The sequence below is a fragment of the Diplotaxodon limnothrissa genome, linkage group LG7, assembly GCF_057381915.1.
Source record: "Diplotaxodon limnothrissa isolate DT_005_m linkage group LG7, D_limnothrissa_male_GT1.1, whole genome shotgun sequence".
In the NCBI taxonomy this organism is placed as follows: Eukaryota; Metazoa; Chordata; class Actinopteri; order Cichliformes; family Cichlidae; genus Diplotaxodon; species Diplotaxodon limnothrissa.
Window position 1 is genome coordinate 32,311,230 of NC_140602.1, and position 19,480 is coordinate 32,330,709.

Sequence of the window (19,480 nt, forward strand, 5' to 3'; positions counted from 1 at the left end):
CGTGTACCAGCTTTGAAAGCCTTGCTACAATGTTGCACCTTAACGCAGCACAGAGCACTTAAAAGTTTCATTTGCTGTCTAGTCTCACTGACCACCTACAGTCAATTTAGAATCTTTAACCTAATTAAAATCCTTTAACCTGTCATTTAGGTAATTTAATCAATTAACCTAAATGACAGGTGCCACATGGGAGGAACCTGGAGAAAGCCAACCAGTAAGATTCAAATCCCAAATCTGTGACATGGAAGCACTATTCTCTGCAGCTCTGCGCTGATATAAGAAACAGCATAAATATGCCTTTTGTACTTCTGAGGAACAAATGCAAGCTATGAAAGATTAAATAGTTACACATAATTACTAGGGGTGCAACGATACACAAAATTCACGGTTCGGTTCGGTTCGATACTTTGGTGTCACGGTTCGATATTTTTTCGATACAAAAAAAATGTTCATGCCTTTTTAATTTGTCATTTATTAAAATTATAAATATATATTTTAACTCAAAAGTACAGTTTTTAAATTTAACCCTAACCCTTGTGCGTGTTTTTTATTTTGACAGCGAATGCGCACCTGCGGACCACTTATGTGCAGCCCTGGTTATTTAGCTCGTCATATTGCAGCCACAGAAATTCTTTTGTCCATGAAACCATAAAGCTGCACTTTCTTTTTGCCTTATAGTCTGATTTGTCATAACTTCTCCGTTTTGTGGTAAGCTTTTCTTTGGCTGTCACTTCTTCACCCTGACCTGTCTTATTTGGCTCAGCAGAACTAAAATATATATCTGTCTGTGAAGGTTCTCAGTCATCCAGGTCATCGTAGTCAAATATAAATCCTGCTGCTTTTACACACGTACTCACATAAGCTCAGCGATTCTCTGCGCGATCAACCTCTCACATGTTTAAGCTGCGGGAGATTTCACTTGTCATGTTTGCATAGTAAGCTAACGATTGATAAGACGATGTCAGAGGAATTGGTCCTAGTTAAATTTACCCTTTTTAATTTTTCATATTTATTTCCTATCTTATTCATAGCCTTTTCCTTTTTTGTTTTCTTTAGGTCACGAGCAGTTGTCCAAGCATTTCACTACATATCGTACTGTGTATGACTGTGTACGTGACAAATAAAATTTGTATTTGAATTTGAATTTGAAATTATCATCACTCACAGATCAGTGCTGTCGCTCTCTATACACAGTTCGCACGATTGCAAAGTGAAAGCAAAAAAACAAGCGCAAATTCAAACGCGACTTCAATATGTCACATATTGACAGTGGCTCACCGATGCCAATGACATAATTACCCAGCTACATTTCCGAAAGAATGCTAAAGCATTGACATATATTTTTCCTTCCTACAATAGCCCGACGGGCAGGGAAGAGATAGATTTTGGTAGCCCGACTGAAAAAATCGCTAGCCCCAGGACGTCAGGCTAGCGATATTGCAAGCCCTGTATCTGATTGAGGAATCATGCATCTTTGGAAAAGAGAGTTTATTACAGAGAAATGTCTCTTTCCAAAATAAAAGCTATACTATCCGCTTCTTCTGGGCTATATTCTCAGCAGCATAACGAGAATCATGTGCTAACAGCTGTCTAAATGACTCGGCTAAAGTTAGTAGCATGCTTGTTGTTTTTGTCTTTGCACTAGGATGATGTCGGCGTAAATGTGCAGTCATATTCGTTGTGTTCCCACTAGTGCTTTCAGGTTAATCTCGTTGAAATGACCTTAACGCCACAACACGGCAAATCTCCGTTAACGAGCTACCGCCGATCGCCCCGTGCATGGGGCTAGACGGCCAACACGTTAACGAGCTAACTGCGCTAACACACTAGTTCCCACCCATGTAATTGAGCATTGCATGGCACATCCAACATACTGTTTTACTTTAGTCCATGACTCGCTTACCTTCAGGGTCATACGTCACATGAAAACCAAAATAATTCCAAACGCCAGATCTGAATGAGGGTGGGGGAGGTGCCCTGCGCTCTTCCTTCTGACTATGCTGTCTGTGTTGAGCGCTCAGTGGATCTGCGCTCGACAGTGCAGCCTAGGCGGAGTAGTCGAACGCAGATTCACTGAGCGCTCAACACAGACAGCATCGTCAGAAGGAAAGTTGATAAAATAAATTACAAATGTTGTATTGTTCGATACATATGCGTACCGAACCGAAAGCACTGTATCGAACGGTTCAATATCGATACGAATATCGTTGCACCCCTAATAATTACCTTGTGGCTCAATATGCAGTTAGCCTTATGGGGTGCATCCATTCAGACTGTACCTCTGTGGTGTTATAGAAATTTAAAACAAATGATCTACACATAAACATGTTGTCTTTGTGAGGTTTTAATTTGCCTTTGCAAAGGGGTCAAAACAATAATACAGAATGCAACAGCAATTTGCATCACTTTTAAGAAACAACAACAACAACAACAAGTGTAGACGAGCAACATTTTCTAATTACCACTGTCCACAGAATACATTCAGAAAATTCCATATAACATAACTTACAGTAAAGTCCAGTACATCTAGTATTAAAACATTACATAAAGACATAAAGACAAAACATGATAGTATGGATCCTTCCATTGAGCCAGGCCAGCTTTTCAATTTCCCGTGACACGGGACAAAAAATACGTTTCTGAGAGTCGTTTTCAAACTCTGTCTCTCAGACTCCACTGCAGCAAGAAAACACTTGGAAATTCAAGTATGGAAATTTCTTACAGGAAGCCTACCTTAATTTGCTAAACTCAAACTGCTGGTGCTTCAAAAAAACAAAAAAAAATCAGCAGGTTAAATCCTATCAGAATCCAGACAGGACCGGGATTAATCCACTTACCTTGGAAATGGGATTTGTTCGGAAACAGTGAACAAAGAAGTGCCTTGATTTTGATCTCTTACCACATTTACTGACCCTAAAAACTTAGCTGTTTAGGGTCAGGGTGTGTTTATATTTATCACTTTAAAGATGAGATTTTCTAGTTTCTGAAACTATGCATATTTTGTTCTTGGCTAAAACACCCTAATCCTAACCATACACTTAAGTGGTTGGTTGGTGATGTGGTGAAGGCTGCAACCTTCGTTATAACTCAGTGCAGAATCACAAGTGGGTAGGAGGAGTACCGAAAGCTACCGACTACACCAAACTGGGAAAATCCACACAGTCCCAGATTTTTCTGGTTTGTGAATTAAAAGTCCACCTTAAATACAAATAAATACATAAAAATAAAAGGATTATATATATTAGATTTACTTTTCTAGCATTTAAAAGAGCAACTCTTAAGTCTGTGATTTATTACCTTTATTAGTTTGGTGCAGCATGAAAACTAAAGAAGAAACAAGGTTGTGAGATGAGAACATGGTAATAACATGATGTGAGAACACGCCTCTTGGCCTGTTGGGTACAAATAATAACTGAGTGTGTTTGTGCAGTGAACTGAGCTGAAGGTCTGGGAAAAGGATGACTTATCTAATAATTAGCTTCGAAAACGCATTAAAGGGACAGTTTATCTTTGTTTCAACATTTCAGAGGAGAACAGCGCTGAATATATTTGTCGTCGTTCCTCAAAGGTGTTGTGTGTCTTTGTCTGCATGCAGTGAATAGCTCGTGACTGCGCGTGTGTCCTCCTTGTTGTGATGCGAGGTGTGCCAGTGTTTCATCTGATTTGCTGACAGCCTCCTTGGGCGACGTGCCTGTGAAAATATTAAAGGATCAACGCTTCTGCTCAGTGATTATCTCCGTGATCCCTCGCTCTTCACTCACCTCTGCGACCAGCACACACAAAAAGAAAATCTGCTGCGTGGACGTTTCTCCCGCTGCTTCTTCTTTTCTTTGCTCGTGTTCACCGCGCGCGGTTTTCTGCTGATGATGCTTGTTTTACGTTTCCGATTCTTGTGGTTTCTTTCTTCTTTTTTTTTCAAAATCATGAAGTTGCACAGCTTTACATCTTATTCATTATCCATGTGTATACTTTTGAACCTCACAGATGGGATCCTAGTACAGGGAACACTTGCTGAATTAAATATGTAAATATGTAAACGGGTAGACAAACGGGCAGTTTGTTGTGTAACTTAAACTGTTATTGAGGCAGTTTTTGTATCGGCTGAATCTGGGTTCAGTACAGGTCAGTCACCTCAAGGTGCTTTATATTGTAAGGTAAATACCCTGTATTATTCTAAAGAAGCACACAGTGTATAAATTATGTAATTCTGTATGTAAAACTGTATTTTCATAAGTTTTCCGACTCATAAAGACCTCCCTCATGGCTGTTCATGCTACACTAAAGTAAATAAAAAACAAGTGAACAATTAAATTACACAAAGTTCCTGTTTTTCACTAACTACAATAGAAATGTGGGATTCATATTAACATATTCCACTAATAAACAAAGATTTTCAGTTTTAGAACAGGACAGGAGAGTCTGCACAACGAGCTGACGGCATGTTTTCTGTCTTTTTATACATTTCTTACAATTGAAGAGTCATGCTGACAGATGGACAGATTTACTACAGAAGTATTTTTTTTTTATTTTGACATTAAATGTGTAATTTAACTTCTATACATTGACATAAAGGGCAGTTCCACTGGTTTGGCGCTCTTAAGGTCAAAGTGACATCCCTGCTCTTGGTGGTACTTGGAAGGAAAAGCAGCCTTTTTAACAGGCTGGTTGGGTATTGAGGGCAATGAGAAAAGAAAGGCTGATTTTAGTGAATTTAAAAATATGGTGGTACTTGGTGCCAGGTGAGCACCATCAACCATCTCTGACGAATGTTTCCAGGGCACCTTATTTAGACTTTAAGGCAGTTCTGGAAGTAAGAGGTCTGACCTACAAGCAAAATGTACCAAAGAAAGGGTCTTAATTATTAAATTAATTTAAGCTGTAGATACGGTATAGTTTATAAAGTCAAGCTAGAATGAGCTGTAATCTGCAAAGGGTCACACAAGTTTGAAAAACTTGTGAATCTTAGAATATTCATGCTCTGATCACCTTAATTCACTTTCAGGGGGAAACGGCTCGGCTGTTTCTTATTTCACGACGAGCAGCAGATGTGAAATAACTTCATGCCTATTCAAAGATAAGGAGTAAAAGATGATTACAAAATATTTCACGTTAGAGGTGCATATTGGTGTGTGTCAGTGCCACTGGCGGATGATGGTGATTATGATAATGATGTAACTTCCTGTCTACTAAAGGAAATAGTCTGGTTCTGGGTCAAGTCACTCTGAGTCAGATTTGCTTTCACCCTGAGGGGGTGCCCGAGGATGAACACAAGCCTGACCCAGTATAGATGTCGTGTGTGCACGTGTGTGTGTGTACGTGTGTACGTGTGTACGTGCGTGTTCCTTCAGGCCCTTAGGTTTTCTTAGATGAAAGCTTGTGTTGGATATCAGACCACTAAACGCCTTTGCCAGTGGATGAAACACAACGCGACTTCTTCTGGTTTGTCCATCAAAGGAGCACATTCACACTGTTTTCTTGGAGATGCATCTGGGTTTCAAATCAGCTTGGTGGAAAACTGCATGAGCTCATCAAGGTTAGGCCTCAAATAAAGAAATGTCAATGTGGAAGCAGAATTAGGTTATAAACGAGAGATGATTTCTCAAAATGCATTCAATCTTTTTCATCTAAATTGTTTATTTTTTTCCACTGAACTAAATGATCTTGTACAGACTTTCTGCATACAGATGCTTACCTGACAGTTATTTACAAGCTTTTTTCTTTTCTTTTTTTAAATTAAGCCTAGTCTCATAGCATAAACTAAAATATTTTAGGAGACCTTGTATGTTTTAAGGAATCCCTTGCAGGGACTTATCACCCTGGAAAGCAAGAAAAAAAAAAAACATAAAAATTCAGATGATTCACGTGTCTTTTAAGAAACCATTTTATTGCACCAGCCTGAGACCTTTTATATTTCCAACCAAGAACCATTTTCCCTTTTCTTGTGTTGTGTTTACAGGTAGGAATACAACCGAAAGGAGCTTTTTATTTAAGCTTGTTTTTTGTACCTCTCCATACCGATGCTAGGTGTATTCAACCTTGGAGAAATCCAATAGTTGCTTTCTAATTAGTGTCAGGTCCTCAGCTGAGATGTCATCCAAGGAACTCCTCCCAAGAACAAAGAAAGAAACAAAAGCAGAACCTTTGACTTTAGCTTATGCTTCTTATAGCTTACCTTTACTGACACATTTTTCTCAATAAGCTGGTTACTCATTGGCATGTAAATGATTACTGATTAGCTGTTCACATCTGTCCTCAGAACCAGCTAATCTTGCAGGACCAAGGACAGCAGTCACATCAATCAGCAATCATATAAACATGAAGAACTTTCTAAATAATGCATCTATCATAGTTTAAAAAGCTCCAATGGTTTACATGCTAATACAATTAAAATGAGGGCATTTGTTTCATTGCCAGGGCAGCATGTTGGTTAGCACTGTTGCCTTGCAGCAGGAAGGTCTTGAGTTCAATTCCACCATCAGGCCGGGGTCTTTCTGTGTGGAATTCGCATGTTCTCCCCGTGTTTGTGTGGGTTCTCTCCGGGTACTCTGGCTTCATCCCACAATCCAAAGACATGCAGTTAGTGGGGATAGGTTAATTGGAAACTTTAAATTGCCCATAGGTGCACGGCACACTGGCAACCTGTCAAGGGTCTCTCTCACGCTAAGACAGCTGTGATAGGCTCCAGTCCCCCCACCCTGTGACTCTGAAAAGAAAAGCAGAAGAGAGGGGATAGATTATTTTATTTCCTGCCCACTTATGGAAGCCAATAATTCACACTTTTCTGGTTCAACACAACCACCCATGATCCATCCATGCACAAAATTACTGTAAGGAAATTATTTATCACGTTTTGTGCAGAATCCTCCTTCACTACCTTTGTGAAAAAATAGAACACAATGAATGCTAAAAATGCTCTTTTGGCTGACTGGTTAACAAGCAGATGATTGCTGTTGTTTTCACACGGCATCCTTATAAAATGACACGTGGCCAAATTGTGTGTGTCTTAGAATGTATTAGACTATGTTTGACCTTTACCCTCTCCTTTTCTCCTTTTCTTTTCTCTTTCAGAACCTGGCGTCAGCAGGAACCTCCAGTTCCTTCAGAGCCCGACCCGAGTAACAGCTCTGCTGGGATCAGATGCGGTGCTTGAGTGTTCAGCCTCTGGTTACCCGACTCCGAGCATCCAGTGGAGGACAGGAGAGGAACTGATTCAGAGCTGGTCTGTCTGCTTTACTGTGTTAATCCATGTTTAAACCACCAACAGCACACATCTGATTTTACCCACACTGATCCCAGTATGGCCCAGTGATTGCTATGCCTTGGTGGTAAATGTTTGAATGATTATGCGTATTCATAGCATTATATTTTTACATTCCTTTGCAGAAAAGAGTTATTACAACATATTAGCGATTCACTAATACACTGAATTACCTTTTTTTAGTATGACCAATAGACAGCTGTAGTAAAACTAAAGTTTTGGACTCTTTATGTAAAAATAAATAACCTGAAACAACCTTTTGTAAACAACCTTTGGTGCAGTCTTCACTGACCCTACTTGCCCAACTTGGCTCCTAGAAATTTCACCAAATAAATTGGAAGAGATAACAGTAAGAACAAGATTTAGAATAAGACTTAATAAGAAGTTTTTATTTATATTCATATTCCATAATTCTTCTTTAACACTGTTTGTCCCCTCTCATTTTCACCCACTCTTTGGCTCATCTCTGTGTGTGTAGTCAGGCCTTGTCTCTGTTTTTGTTTACCTTTGGTCTGTGTCTAGTTTGTAGTGGCATGCCTAGCTCTTACTCAGCACAATTATAGGAACCCATATGAGCAAGCACTTTGGTGACAATGGGGAGGAAAAGCTTTTAAAAGGAAGAAACCTCCAGAATAACCACACTCAGGCCATCTACCACGACTGGTTTGGGTGGGGGGAGGAAAACAGGACCAAGACATGCTTTGGAAGTGAGCCAGAGATTAATGATGACTAATCATTAAATGCAGAGTGGTGTATAGACAATAGAACAGGCTTTTATTGACATTGTACAACAAAAATTTGGGTGTTCCACACAAACGGTGCAGGAATAAATATAAATATTAGGACAGCAAGAATAAATAACAGACAAGGAGAGTACATACAAGCAAGTGGAATATATACAAAACAGGAAGAAGGCACATAATGTAAAAGGCACATTAGAGGACACGTCGCAAAGTGCTTGAAAGTAGTGCAAAGGGTTTTGTCTGAGTAGAGTCTGTGTGCGAGTGGTCTGAGTGATGAGGGTTGCTCAGACCATGGCTCATGGCTTGGTGGGGTTTGTTTGTTTGCTGTCCTGGCCAAGAGGATGAAGCTGTTTGTGAGTCTGATCGTGTAGGACCTGGTCCAGAGGGCATTGGGTCATTCAGGTGGGGGGGGGGGGTGCAATTGGTCGCCTGTGATGGTCTTGATTTTTCTGAGACAGGAGGATCTGACAACGGCATCCAGGGATGGCAGTCAATGATTTTTTTGGCAGTATTAATTACCCTCTGAACAGCCTTCCTTTAGCGTACCTGCGTACCAAACACCCAGGCAGTAGGAGAGCTTACTGTCCACTGAGGAGAGGTAGAATTTCTGGAGCAGCTTGCCATGCATTCATGTGTGGCTGGCAGTTTGCAGATGGAGATGGAAACTGAACTCGAACAGCTTATATTGCTGGAGCTTCAGAAAACTAAAATGCACAATCACAGAAACTGCAGACTAACACAGACATGAGGCGAAACAAAAGTGGAACAGAGGAACAATGAGGACGTAAATACAGATGAGAGGATAGGAAACGGGTGGAGACACAGCTGCAACAAATCCAACTAATGAAAGAGGGGAAGCAAAACTGAACAAACACACATGGGATGAGGAACTGTCAAAATAAAACAGGAAGTGACATGCACACTGAGACAGACATGAGCTCTACATTAGGACAGCGAATAATCAGACATGGAAGCACATGACAGAAAGAAGAGACAAAACACAGACTGGACACGAAAAAGGGAACAGGCATGAAAGCAAGCAATAACCAAAAGCTAAAACTCAGAGGCTCTTAAAAACTGAACATAACCATCTCTTTATTCCAGAGGATAAGAAAAGTCCAAACATACTCAAAAACCATGACACAGCTTCTCGGGCAGGTTAGGTACTGCTGGGCCTTCTTTATTAGGGTGATGATGTTGTGGCTCCAGGTGAGGTGTATGGAGAACATATAGTGAATGAAAAAGGTGAGTGAAGATGCCCCCAGTAGTTTAGAGCTATTACCGCATAACTAAGGGAGGATTCAGAGTCACCTGGGTCATATAGCCCTAACAATATGCTTTATCAAAAAGGAAAGTTTTAAGCCTTATCTTAAAAGTAGAGATGGTGACTTTTCCCCAAATCCAAACAGGAAGCTTGTTTCACAGAAGAGAAACATGAAAGTTAAAGGATCTGCCTCCCATAGTATTTTTAAATACTATAGGAACCACAAACAAGCCCAGTCTGTTGGGGTTTTATAGGTAGTAAGATAAGATAAGATAAGATAAGATAGAACTTTATTAATCCCTCGGGTGGGTTCCTCTGGGAAATTCGATTTCCAAAAAAAGCACAGCAACGACCGAAGTTACAGTTACAGAATTGTTACATATATATAAATATATATATACACACACACACACACACACACACACACACACACACACACACACACACACACACACACATATAAATACAGAAACAAATATAAATAAAATATACAAAGGGGATAAATAGAATAAATAGGAATAAAAAATAAAAATACAAGTGAATTGCACATTTCAAGTATTGAGTCTATTGCACTGTTGACTATTTACAAAAGTATTGCACAAAAGGTATTGTACAGTGAGGTGAAGAGGCACTACAGCTTAGTTGTTCCCCCCTCCTTTGTCCTCCTGTTTCCCCTCCCTCTCCCCTCCAGAGAGGAGTTAAACAGTCTGATGGCGTGTGGGACAAAGGAGTTTTTAAGTCTGTTAGTTCTTGTCTTGGGGAGAAGCAACCTGTCACTGAACAGACTCTTCTGGTTGTTTATGGCCGTGTGCAGAGGATGCCCAGCATTGTCCATAATGTCCATCAGTTTCTTTAATGTCCTTTTCTCTGCCACTGTCACCAGAGTGTCCAGCTTCATGCCGACCACAGAGCTAGCCCTCCTGATCAGTTTCTCCAGCCTGGATGAGTCCTTCTTTGCTGTGCTGCTCCCCCAGCACACCACAGCATAGAAAAGTACTCCAGCAACATCCGACTGGTAAAACATCCTCAGGAGCTTCCTGCAGATGTTGAAAGACCTCAGCCTCCTGAGGAAGTACAGTCGGCTTTGGGCTTTTTTATACAGGTGCTCTGTGTTGCATGACCAGTCCAGTTTATTGTCCACCCACAGCCCGAGGTACTTGTACTTGTTGACCACCTCCACCTCCTCCCCCTCTATCTGAACCGGCAGTGGACCTTCTCTGGACCTCCCGAAGTCCACAACCAGTTCCTTAGTCTTTGAGGTGTTGAGTTGCAGGTGGCTTGTGTGACTCCATGCGACAAAGTTCCTCACCAGACTTCTGTACTCCTCTTCCTGATCATCCCAAATACACCCCATGATGGCCGTGTCATCTGCAAACTTCTGAATATGGCATAATTCAGAGTTGTAGCAGAAGTCAGAGGTGTACAGGGAAGTACAGTGTAGTATGAAATCTTAAAGATAGGATGGAGCCTGATTATTTAAGAACTTGGATGTGATGAAAAGGATATAAATGATTTATATCTTAGTTTTGTAATGTTTGGTTATCATCATTTGTGGTCCCCATCATGTTTCTCTTTCTCGCTGTCTCTGTGGTTGTCTGGTCCTGTTAGTTTTATCAGGTGACTCTTGTGTCCTCTCTCAGTCATGTCTCTGTGTTTATGCTTTTGCTACATAGAGTTTGCATGTTTTGAGTCTGGGTCTCTGTCTATAAGCTTATGTTCCCTGTCTAATTTTGTCTCATGTCCCATGTGTATTTTGTTTTGCTGTTTGTAGATTCTGTTCACCTGTGTTCTCCAGGTGTTTCCAATCTGTTCTTACCTCATGTGTGTATTTAAGTCTTCCATCTTCTTTTGTTCATAGTCATGTTGTTGTCATACTTCTCCTTGCGTGTGATCTGTATTATCAGTATTGGAAACTAGTAAGTTTTTGATTTGTGTCAGAGTTTTGGTAATTTTGTATCTCCCTCATTAAAATCCAGCAATAAAACTGTTTTATGTTCAGTCCTGTGTTCTGCAATTGGGTCCACAGTTTGCCAGCCACACACTGACTCATGGCAGAAAGTGTGTGGCCAGTCTTCTCTGACCTCCAACCTTGACAAATCATTTTTAAAAAATTGTTACTCAATATGTATTTTTGCTTTTATGGACCATTATCTGTAAACTGTAGAGATGGTTGTGTTGGAAAATCCCAGTAGATTATTGGTTTTTGAAATATTCAGACCAGGCTGTCTGGCATAATGAACCATGCCAAGTTCAAAGTCACTTAAATCCCCTTCCTTCCCATTTCCAATGCTCTGTTTGTACTTTATCACATTGTCTTGACCATGTCTGCATGCCTAAATGCACTGAGCTGCAGCAATGGGTCAGATAGTTGCGTAGATCAGTTGCATGGGCAACAAGTATATATAGAAATAACTTATTATTAAGGTAACAAAGCTAGGCTGATCGTTCCTCTATGCAAGTAACAAAGAAGCAATAATGAAATGCAAAAACTCTTTCCTCCCTTTTAGGAACAAGAAGTACTCTCTACTGGCGGGCAGCAACTTGATCATCAGAAGCGTCACTGACGACGACTCTGGCAGTTACAGCTGTACAGCCTCCAACAAGAACCACAACATCACTGCATACGCTGAGCTCAGTGTACTAGGTGAGGAAATAGAATTATTATATGACCCTTTCCCACCAGGCGCATGACAGTACTTACTTGGTCAAGTATCAACTTACGTCCTAACTTGGATAGAAAAACAAGAACACACAAAGGTTTCTGTGTAAAATTAAAGAGCAAAACTGTGTCACTTACCAATGCTCCTTAGGTAAAAAAGGAAAAAAAAAATAACAAGAGTTGTCCCACCTCTGTGGAAATTAAAAAAAATAAATAAAAATGAATAAGCAAACAGAATAGGGCGAAAACAGTTGGCATTGCTACATTGACAGATAACCTCCAGAATCAAATGCAGTGTTGTTGTTTTTCTGAGCTGACTGTTTGCTTCAGGAGGTTTTCATAAATAAAATATATTTGTATTTATTGTCTTACTGCTCCTCAGCAGCTCGTACATTCAAACTGAAGGTGCTCAAGGATTCTGTTGATTGTTTGGTTTGAAGCAATTATTTTCAAAATTTCTTTTTTCCTGAAATCTTATTCATTTCATATCAGTGCTAGCAGTTTTTCCTGTGAAGCGATTGTGTAGAGGTAATTATGAACATCCTGTAACTCAGCAGCTGTGGCAAACCGTTCCCCCCAAAGTTTACAGACAAAATCTTTAAAAGGCTAAATGATAAACTAATATTGGTAAATATTGGTAGATATGAAAATCACCATTTGAATGTCTAGAGACTTCTGTAGTTTTTATTTAATTTATTTTTAAATTCATCGTGTATTCAGATATCCCCTGAAAAAGTTCAGGTTCAACAAGATTAAATTAGTTGTAAAAACAGATGAAACTGAGAATATGTAACAGAAGAGTTCTGAATAATGACTCTTCACTGACAGAGAAATAGCTGACCTAACTATCGGTATGCTAGAAAAGCTTTCTGGTGAAATATACAGATAAAACACTCTCTGTGTGGAGAGTAAGCAGCATTTAGCAGAAAAAGCCGTTTAATAATGTTCTTATGTGATGATGTACAAATTAGCCACGTACTTTTATTGGTTAACTACGCGGAGCTGTAAATGTCATGTTAAAAGCATACAAGTCTGCTGATAGCTACAATGTGCACAGGTCATTCAGGTAAAGCGAGAGCTACAAATAAACTGAGTTAATTTTTAATCCATGATCTAACTGAGGAATCACACCTGTGGTAAAAATTGGTTTCCCCTCATTATAAATATCAATCCCCACTAACAAAACAAAAGAAAAACTATAGACTGTGGAAAGAAGAATTGAGGTATCCACTCTGAAGTGTGGATTTTGAGAATTACACCTCTGCTAAATATTTAAATAAAAGGTCTTTCAGTTGCCAGAATCACTCCTAATGTTATAATCAAGGCTCGAGACCATCTGTTTCAGGAGAGAAGCTGGGTCTTTAGGGCTGGTAGTGTCACTTTGAAACCAAGCAGAAACCTTCCTGTATTCCAGATCAGAAAACAAACTTCTAGAAGTCTAAAACAAAATGTTCTCATCATTAATTGTGCCCTGATTTGTGTGTAATTCTCTCACAAAACCAGAAACTAATTGTTTGTGTTAAGGTCTTAGGATCACAAAACTATTTCCCAAGATAAAACTTTTATATAATTTGGGATAAATAATATTCTAAATTGTTATTTTCCTCTAATTACAGTAAAATGTCTTTGTAGCATCTTTCAAAACTTTGTTGTTTGCTTCACAGATGTAGGCTTACCCTAAAATTATACGGATATATTCACATCAAGCTTTGCGAAAGCTAAACTTCCCCAGGCTTCGTACAAGACTGAAAGCAATCTATATTTGTAGTTGAATCCCATCAGGCTGCTGCTGTGCTTTAAAGTCAGCACAATCTGTAGGGAAGTTTATCGTGCATGAAGTCTCTCAGCATCACCTCAGGAACAGCGCTGGACTGCAGGGTGAAATTTGTCCTGCGGTGACCAGAGCCAGAATTAGGTCAGTGGTCAAATGACGCCCACTGGGCTGAAAATACTTTTTTCCCCACATAAACACACATTCAAAAAAAAAAAAAAAAAAAGCTGTCAGTGCCAGTAACAGTGAACTCATTTGTGTCACGAGCAGTTAAACATGACTGTTACAGCAATTTGTTTTTGCACCACTCGTGTTCGTGAGGAGTCAGCGAGAAGTCAGTGCCTCAGGCAGAGGAAGTGTTCGGGGGGATTTGCATGTGCGGCTTACTTAAATTAGCTTTCAGTCCTGTTTTAAAGTGCTCACCTGGACCAAGGTAAGGGAACTCAGAGCTATTTTTCCTATAGACTACTATACAATGAGCAATTCTTTGCAACCAGAGAAGTCGCCCCCTGCTGGTCAAGAATGCAGGTTTAAGGCCCATTTATATTGTCTTCACTTTTCAGACGTAACAGCTACATCAGTCTTTTCTGCTTTCTGTAGTTTGAGGAAAGGATAAATGTGAAATATTCTTTAAGTGGATTCAAGTTGCAGAAACTTTATCCCAGATGACCGTATATTCTTTTTGCACAACTTAATTGGCATTCTCATTTAGTTAAATGGCAGGGCTTTGTTTTTACAGAACTAAAGTTAGGAAGTGACAGACAGAAAAGTTTTCTTGCCACATGAAGACATTAGGTCTTCTTCAGACTAGCTGATGAACAGGTGTTTCTTTTAATGCTGTCAGTACCACAAGATTTTTCCGTACAATTAGAATCCGTGATAGCACCTCTAATGAAACACAAGCTAGTCTTATTTTTCTACAGCAGAGAAAGCTGAAATCAAACAGAAGCAGCTGTTGTTTGTTGGACTCAGGAGAAAATCTGCAAATTAACCTTCGGGTATTTTCAGTCTCCTTCCAGCTGGGCCTCTCTGCTCGTCTCTGTCCTTTCATGTCTTTGTCTCGGTGTCCCCTCTGAGTCTTTCTCTGTGCTCGCACCACATTCATATTCTGTTTACACTCCACTCTCAACGGCCACCGCCGGCAAACATCACATGATGTTTACAATAAACAGGAGAAGAGTCTGCGTCTTCAGTGTGTCACGCCTCAAATCTGATCATAAAGTGCCATGTTCTGACATGTAAACACGAGTCGTACATTTCCAAAGTGTGTATTTGTTCCTGAAATGTACCGTAACACACAATGGTCCCAGAGACTGTGTTGGTTTGTGTTGACAGAGAATTTCAGGAGGAGCCTTCATATGTAAAGGAGAGAACCTTTTAAAAAAAGCTCTTGAATCTTTGTTTTCTTCTGCTTATGCAGCTCAGAGTTACAGAGAAATGGGTGAAAAAAAGTGTCCACATGTGTCTTTCCTCTTATAGATCTGAAATAGCAATAAGCTGGATGAGCTGGCAGTGAATGGAAGGCTCTGCTCTTTTATTCTCTAATAGCTAATGTGCAGTCACTAATGTATATTGATCCACTATTCCTGAAAACAAACATTTTTTTTACATAAATCTCTAAAGGCAAAAGTTAAAAAGGGATAATTTGGGGTTGAGAAGAGACGTCCCCTGATTCCCCAAAAAGAGAAGCATTTAACAAACAATAAAAGCGCACCTTTCTGCTCATTTCAGCTCCAGCTTTATTTTATTTTTGGATTTTACTAGAACAGCTGTGTATAATGCAGTTTAAAATAATGCTTATTTGTCTTTTAGTTCTATTTAATTCGATTAAATTGAATTCTATTTATATAGTACGAAATCACAGTTGCCTCAAATTGGTGTATAATTTAAAAGAAAGAAACCCCCAGCAATCAGCCAACTATCTGTGAGCAAGCACATTGTGACAGTAGGAAAGAAAACCTTTTAACAGGAACACACAGGCTCAGGGAGCGGCAGCTATCTGCCACAACTGGATGAGGATGATGGGAGTTGGACAAAAAATCATGTTCTGAACTGTTTTAGCCCCCCCACCAAGTTTTTTTTTCCTGAGCAATTGCCACACAACACACAAGTGTAAAGCAAGTGGGTGGGGCAACTCATGGATGTAAGGCCAAGATAAGTAGGGATGGGTATCATTTAGGTTTTATCCGATACCGGTGCCAAATCGGTACTTTTGAAACGGTGCCGGTGCTCAAACGGTGCTCAAACCGGTGCTTAAAGAATGGAGAACACAAAATTGGTCCAAAAACCTCTCATGTTCAGCTGTTTTTTGTAAAAATATAACAATGTTAGCCTTTTCTGCAGCTATGGGGCATATATGGTATCACTCTTGGCTGGAAGCAGTGCTTAAACAATGGAAAAAACACAAACTTTGTCCAAAAACCTCTCATGTTTAACTGTTTTCCACTTTTTCTTTGGTCATTTTAGCCTTTTTAGCCAGGGTGAAGGGAGTATCTGCCATCAAACAAGAGGACAGCCGCATGTAGCTATGATGATGTTTGCTAGTTCACCTTACATGCATTAATGTAATAACGTGGTTAGCCTACTCAACGTAAATTAGCTACTCACGCAGAGAAGAACGGCTGCTGCTGCCACCATCATCCGTCATCATTTCTGCTACACTGGCAGGGCTAGGGGCCAGGACTCTCCTCTTCGTGTTTTTGGGGGATGTTGCTAACTCCGGGTCCGATAACAGGCAACCCACCCGCAGTAGATGTGCTCGGTGTGAGGTCTCGCAGCAAGCTATCAAATACGGCGCATTTCTGGGCTTTTAAAAAAAACGCTATGCGTCGCCAGGTGTTTCATCGGATTTGAGGTGTTACCTCCTTTGACAGTATCACAGTATCAGCTTAAAGCACTTGTTGCAGGCTGCTGAGTTTGCATATTTTGCTATGAAGTACAGCCAGACTTTTGACCGCTTCGCCTTGGACATTTTTAATCTGTAGCTCTGCTCTAACAGAACGTACGTACCTGGCCCCGCCTACTATCCTCGGAAACGTAAAACGATTGGCTAGAATCTAAAGTGTATCACAGCTCAGGAAAAAAAAGCACCGAAATAAAGCACCGAAATGTGCGCTGCTTTTCGGTCTGGTTACTACCGTTTATGTCAGAACCGGTGCCATCATGGCACCGGACACCGGTACCCATCCCTAAAGATAAGTGTATACGCAATAACCTCTGCTATACAGAGCCAGGAATATAGAAAACTGTGAAGCTTGGCATTGAAAGCTTGTACTTGTACATACACTAACATTTTAACATGTTTTGTATTGCAACAGTAAAATAATTAAAAACATATTAGACTCCCTTTAAGTCACAATAGTGGCTGCCGTCTGCCCGTCCTTTACTATGGAGTCCTTTGTACAGCTACGGTACTTTCTTGAAAATTTATTTAACTGCACTCTAATCCCTGTGCAATTAAATGTCTGAGTGGGCTAGGGTTGAATGAAAGAAAATGTTCAGCTAAGGCCGCCAGATGAAGAAATCCAATTCAGACAGATTTGAAATCAAAAGCAAACTTTAATCAAAGTTACTTGCATGCACACCAGAAAATAGCTGGATAATCAGCAATAAATCCAACATAAGATGATGAAACAGAAGAACAGCAACTTAAAACAAAAAAAGGGATACATGGAAACACTGTAAATGAGGTGATAACTCAAGTAGGTGAATAACAAAGGATAAATGCTAAAAGAAAAAGCATGACATGAACTGTACCAGAGCCTGCAGGAGGTGGGTGGGATTGATGGGGGGCATATAAAGCCCCCCACATGACTGTCACACTAGAGACGTTTCATCTACAATAAATGAATATAAATCAGTCGGTAACGGCTCCACACCTGTAAGGCCAAACAGCCTGGGGCTCTGTGAATAAGCATCACTTGGGGAGTTTTGAAATAGAATTAAAATCCTTGTCCCCATCATAATGTCAGTGAGCAGAAGCCCCATTGCAGTAACTCAATTAATGATGATGTCAGCACAATGATGGAGCCTACGGCTATTATTACAAAGAACAATTATAAACAGACACATAAAAAATACTGAAAGTCAAAGCAACCATTTTAATAACTTTAAATGAGAACTACAATTACTCTACACATAATGGGCTCAGGACAATCTTCTCAGGACAACAATTATCACACCTTTGAACAAATAATTGAGCTGAACCTTTCTCCAGAGTGAACTTTGTGTCTTCTCTCTATAATGGCAGATTTTCTTTCCGCAAAGCAGTGTCAGTAACCACATGCAAGTCTTTACAGAGGGAAGAAACAAAGCATTAAGCAGATGTAAGAAGAAGGGGGAGAATAAGGAAAAAGAATTCAACTTTGTGGAGTAAAGTTGGTGCATTTCTGATGGAGGTGAAGCCTTTCTACACTTTGTGCATTTTAATCCATCTCTCCATCATTTCCCCTCTTTAAATGTTTTTTTGATTCCTTATTTCAGAGCTGAAGGCGACATGGTATTAAACTGAAGTTTCTCTTATCATGACGAGCCTCGAGCTATCTGTAAATCCACTCTCAATTTATTCATTCATCCCTCCTGTGTCTGCCTTTTATCTCCGTTTGCTTCATCTGCAAATTAAATATATTTGATAACGTGAGCAGTTTACCTACACGCTCCATTTACACACTTTCTCTGCATATTTATGGACAAACTAACATGCAGATACATACATACACCGGAAACATTCCTCTGAGATTTCTATACGAAATGTCGTCATCACACAGTTTCTACAGATTTGTTGGTATCGCATCCATAATGACAATCTTCCATTCCACCAAATCCCGAACGTTCTTCATTGGACCAAGAGGAACAACTGAATAGGTCTACCTAAGAGTGTGAGTGTTCTGAGGTCCTCGTGACTCACAGAAATATGGAAATGATTACAATCAAATTTCATAAATGCTTCACATTAAAGGTCTTCGAACAGCTGAGCAGGAATGTTATCTCGCTCTTGTTGGAGGCTTTTAATGTGAAACGTCTTCAGGAGATCCTAATTTGCCTTGAACTCTTATAAAGTGGCAGGAAAGTAAAAGTAAAGAGAAAAATGTGCTTCAAAAAGAAACTGAGGTGGCGTCATATTTAACGTTTGTTTTTTATTTTTATACACATATTCAGTCTCTTCATAACCTGCATTTAAATTTTTTGCATGGTGCCATAAATGCTGCATATACTTTTTTTATCAGCTCATTAGTGTTAAGGATTTGGAAATGAAATCTCGCTGTTTATGGCCTCTAAAACATTTTACTGAGTTCAAAAGTCCTCTGAGGACAAAGTAAACAGTTCAAGAGTGTTTATTGGTACTTCCTCTTTAAGTTTAAAATATAAGAAGTCATAAAAACCCTACATATTAATGACAAAGTTTCCCGGACATGTGAGCGACTCACTTCCCCAGTGTCTCCCCTACATTGGCATTAAACTAAGAAATATGTTGTGCTAATATGCCCCATTACACTTTGTTTTTTTGCTAAATGGAGGCAGTTAGATGCTGATGAATATCCACAGCTAGGTGAAGTATGGAGATGTGTGTGTTCTGACTCCACAGGGCAGTGACCATGATTAGATGATTAGGATAACGAATGTGTGTGTTGTTTTCCATAATAATGAGTGCAGCCCGGCTCATTAGCCACTTCCTGTTAGCAGCTTAATGAAAGCTGTGAGAAACAAAGCCAGCGCTGCAGCTATCAGTCATATTCACGGTGCTGCTGTCAGCACAGCCAGCTAATATTTCAGGAGGATGCTAATA

General features: G+C 39.9%; 1 protein-coding gene across 1 annotated transcript in view; it reads left to right on the forward strand.

The window, feature by feature from the left end:
- Positions 1-19,480, forward strand: part of dcc (DCC netrin 1 receptor) — a 406,171-nt gene that overhangs the window by 138,075 nt on the left and 248,616 nt on the right. Inside the window, exons 4-5 of the mRNA XM_085359610.1 lie at positions 7,069-7,219; positions 11,773-11,909. Coding sequence (XP_085215736.1) covers positions 7,069-7,219; positions 11,773-11,909 — 288 coding nt within the window. The remainder of the gene's footprint in view (positions 1-7,068; positions 7,220-11,772; positions 11,910-19,480) is intronic.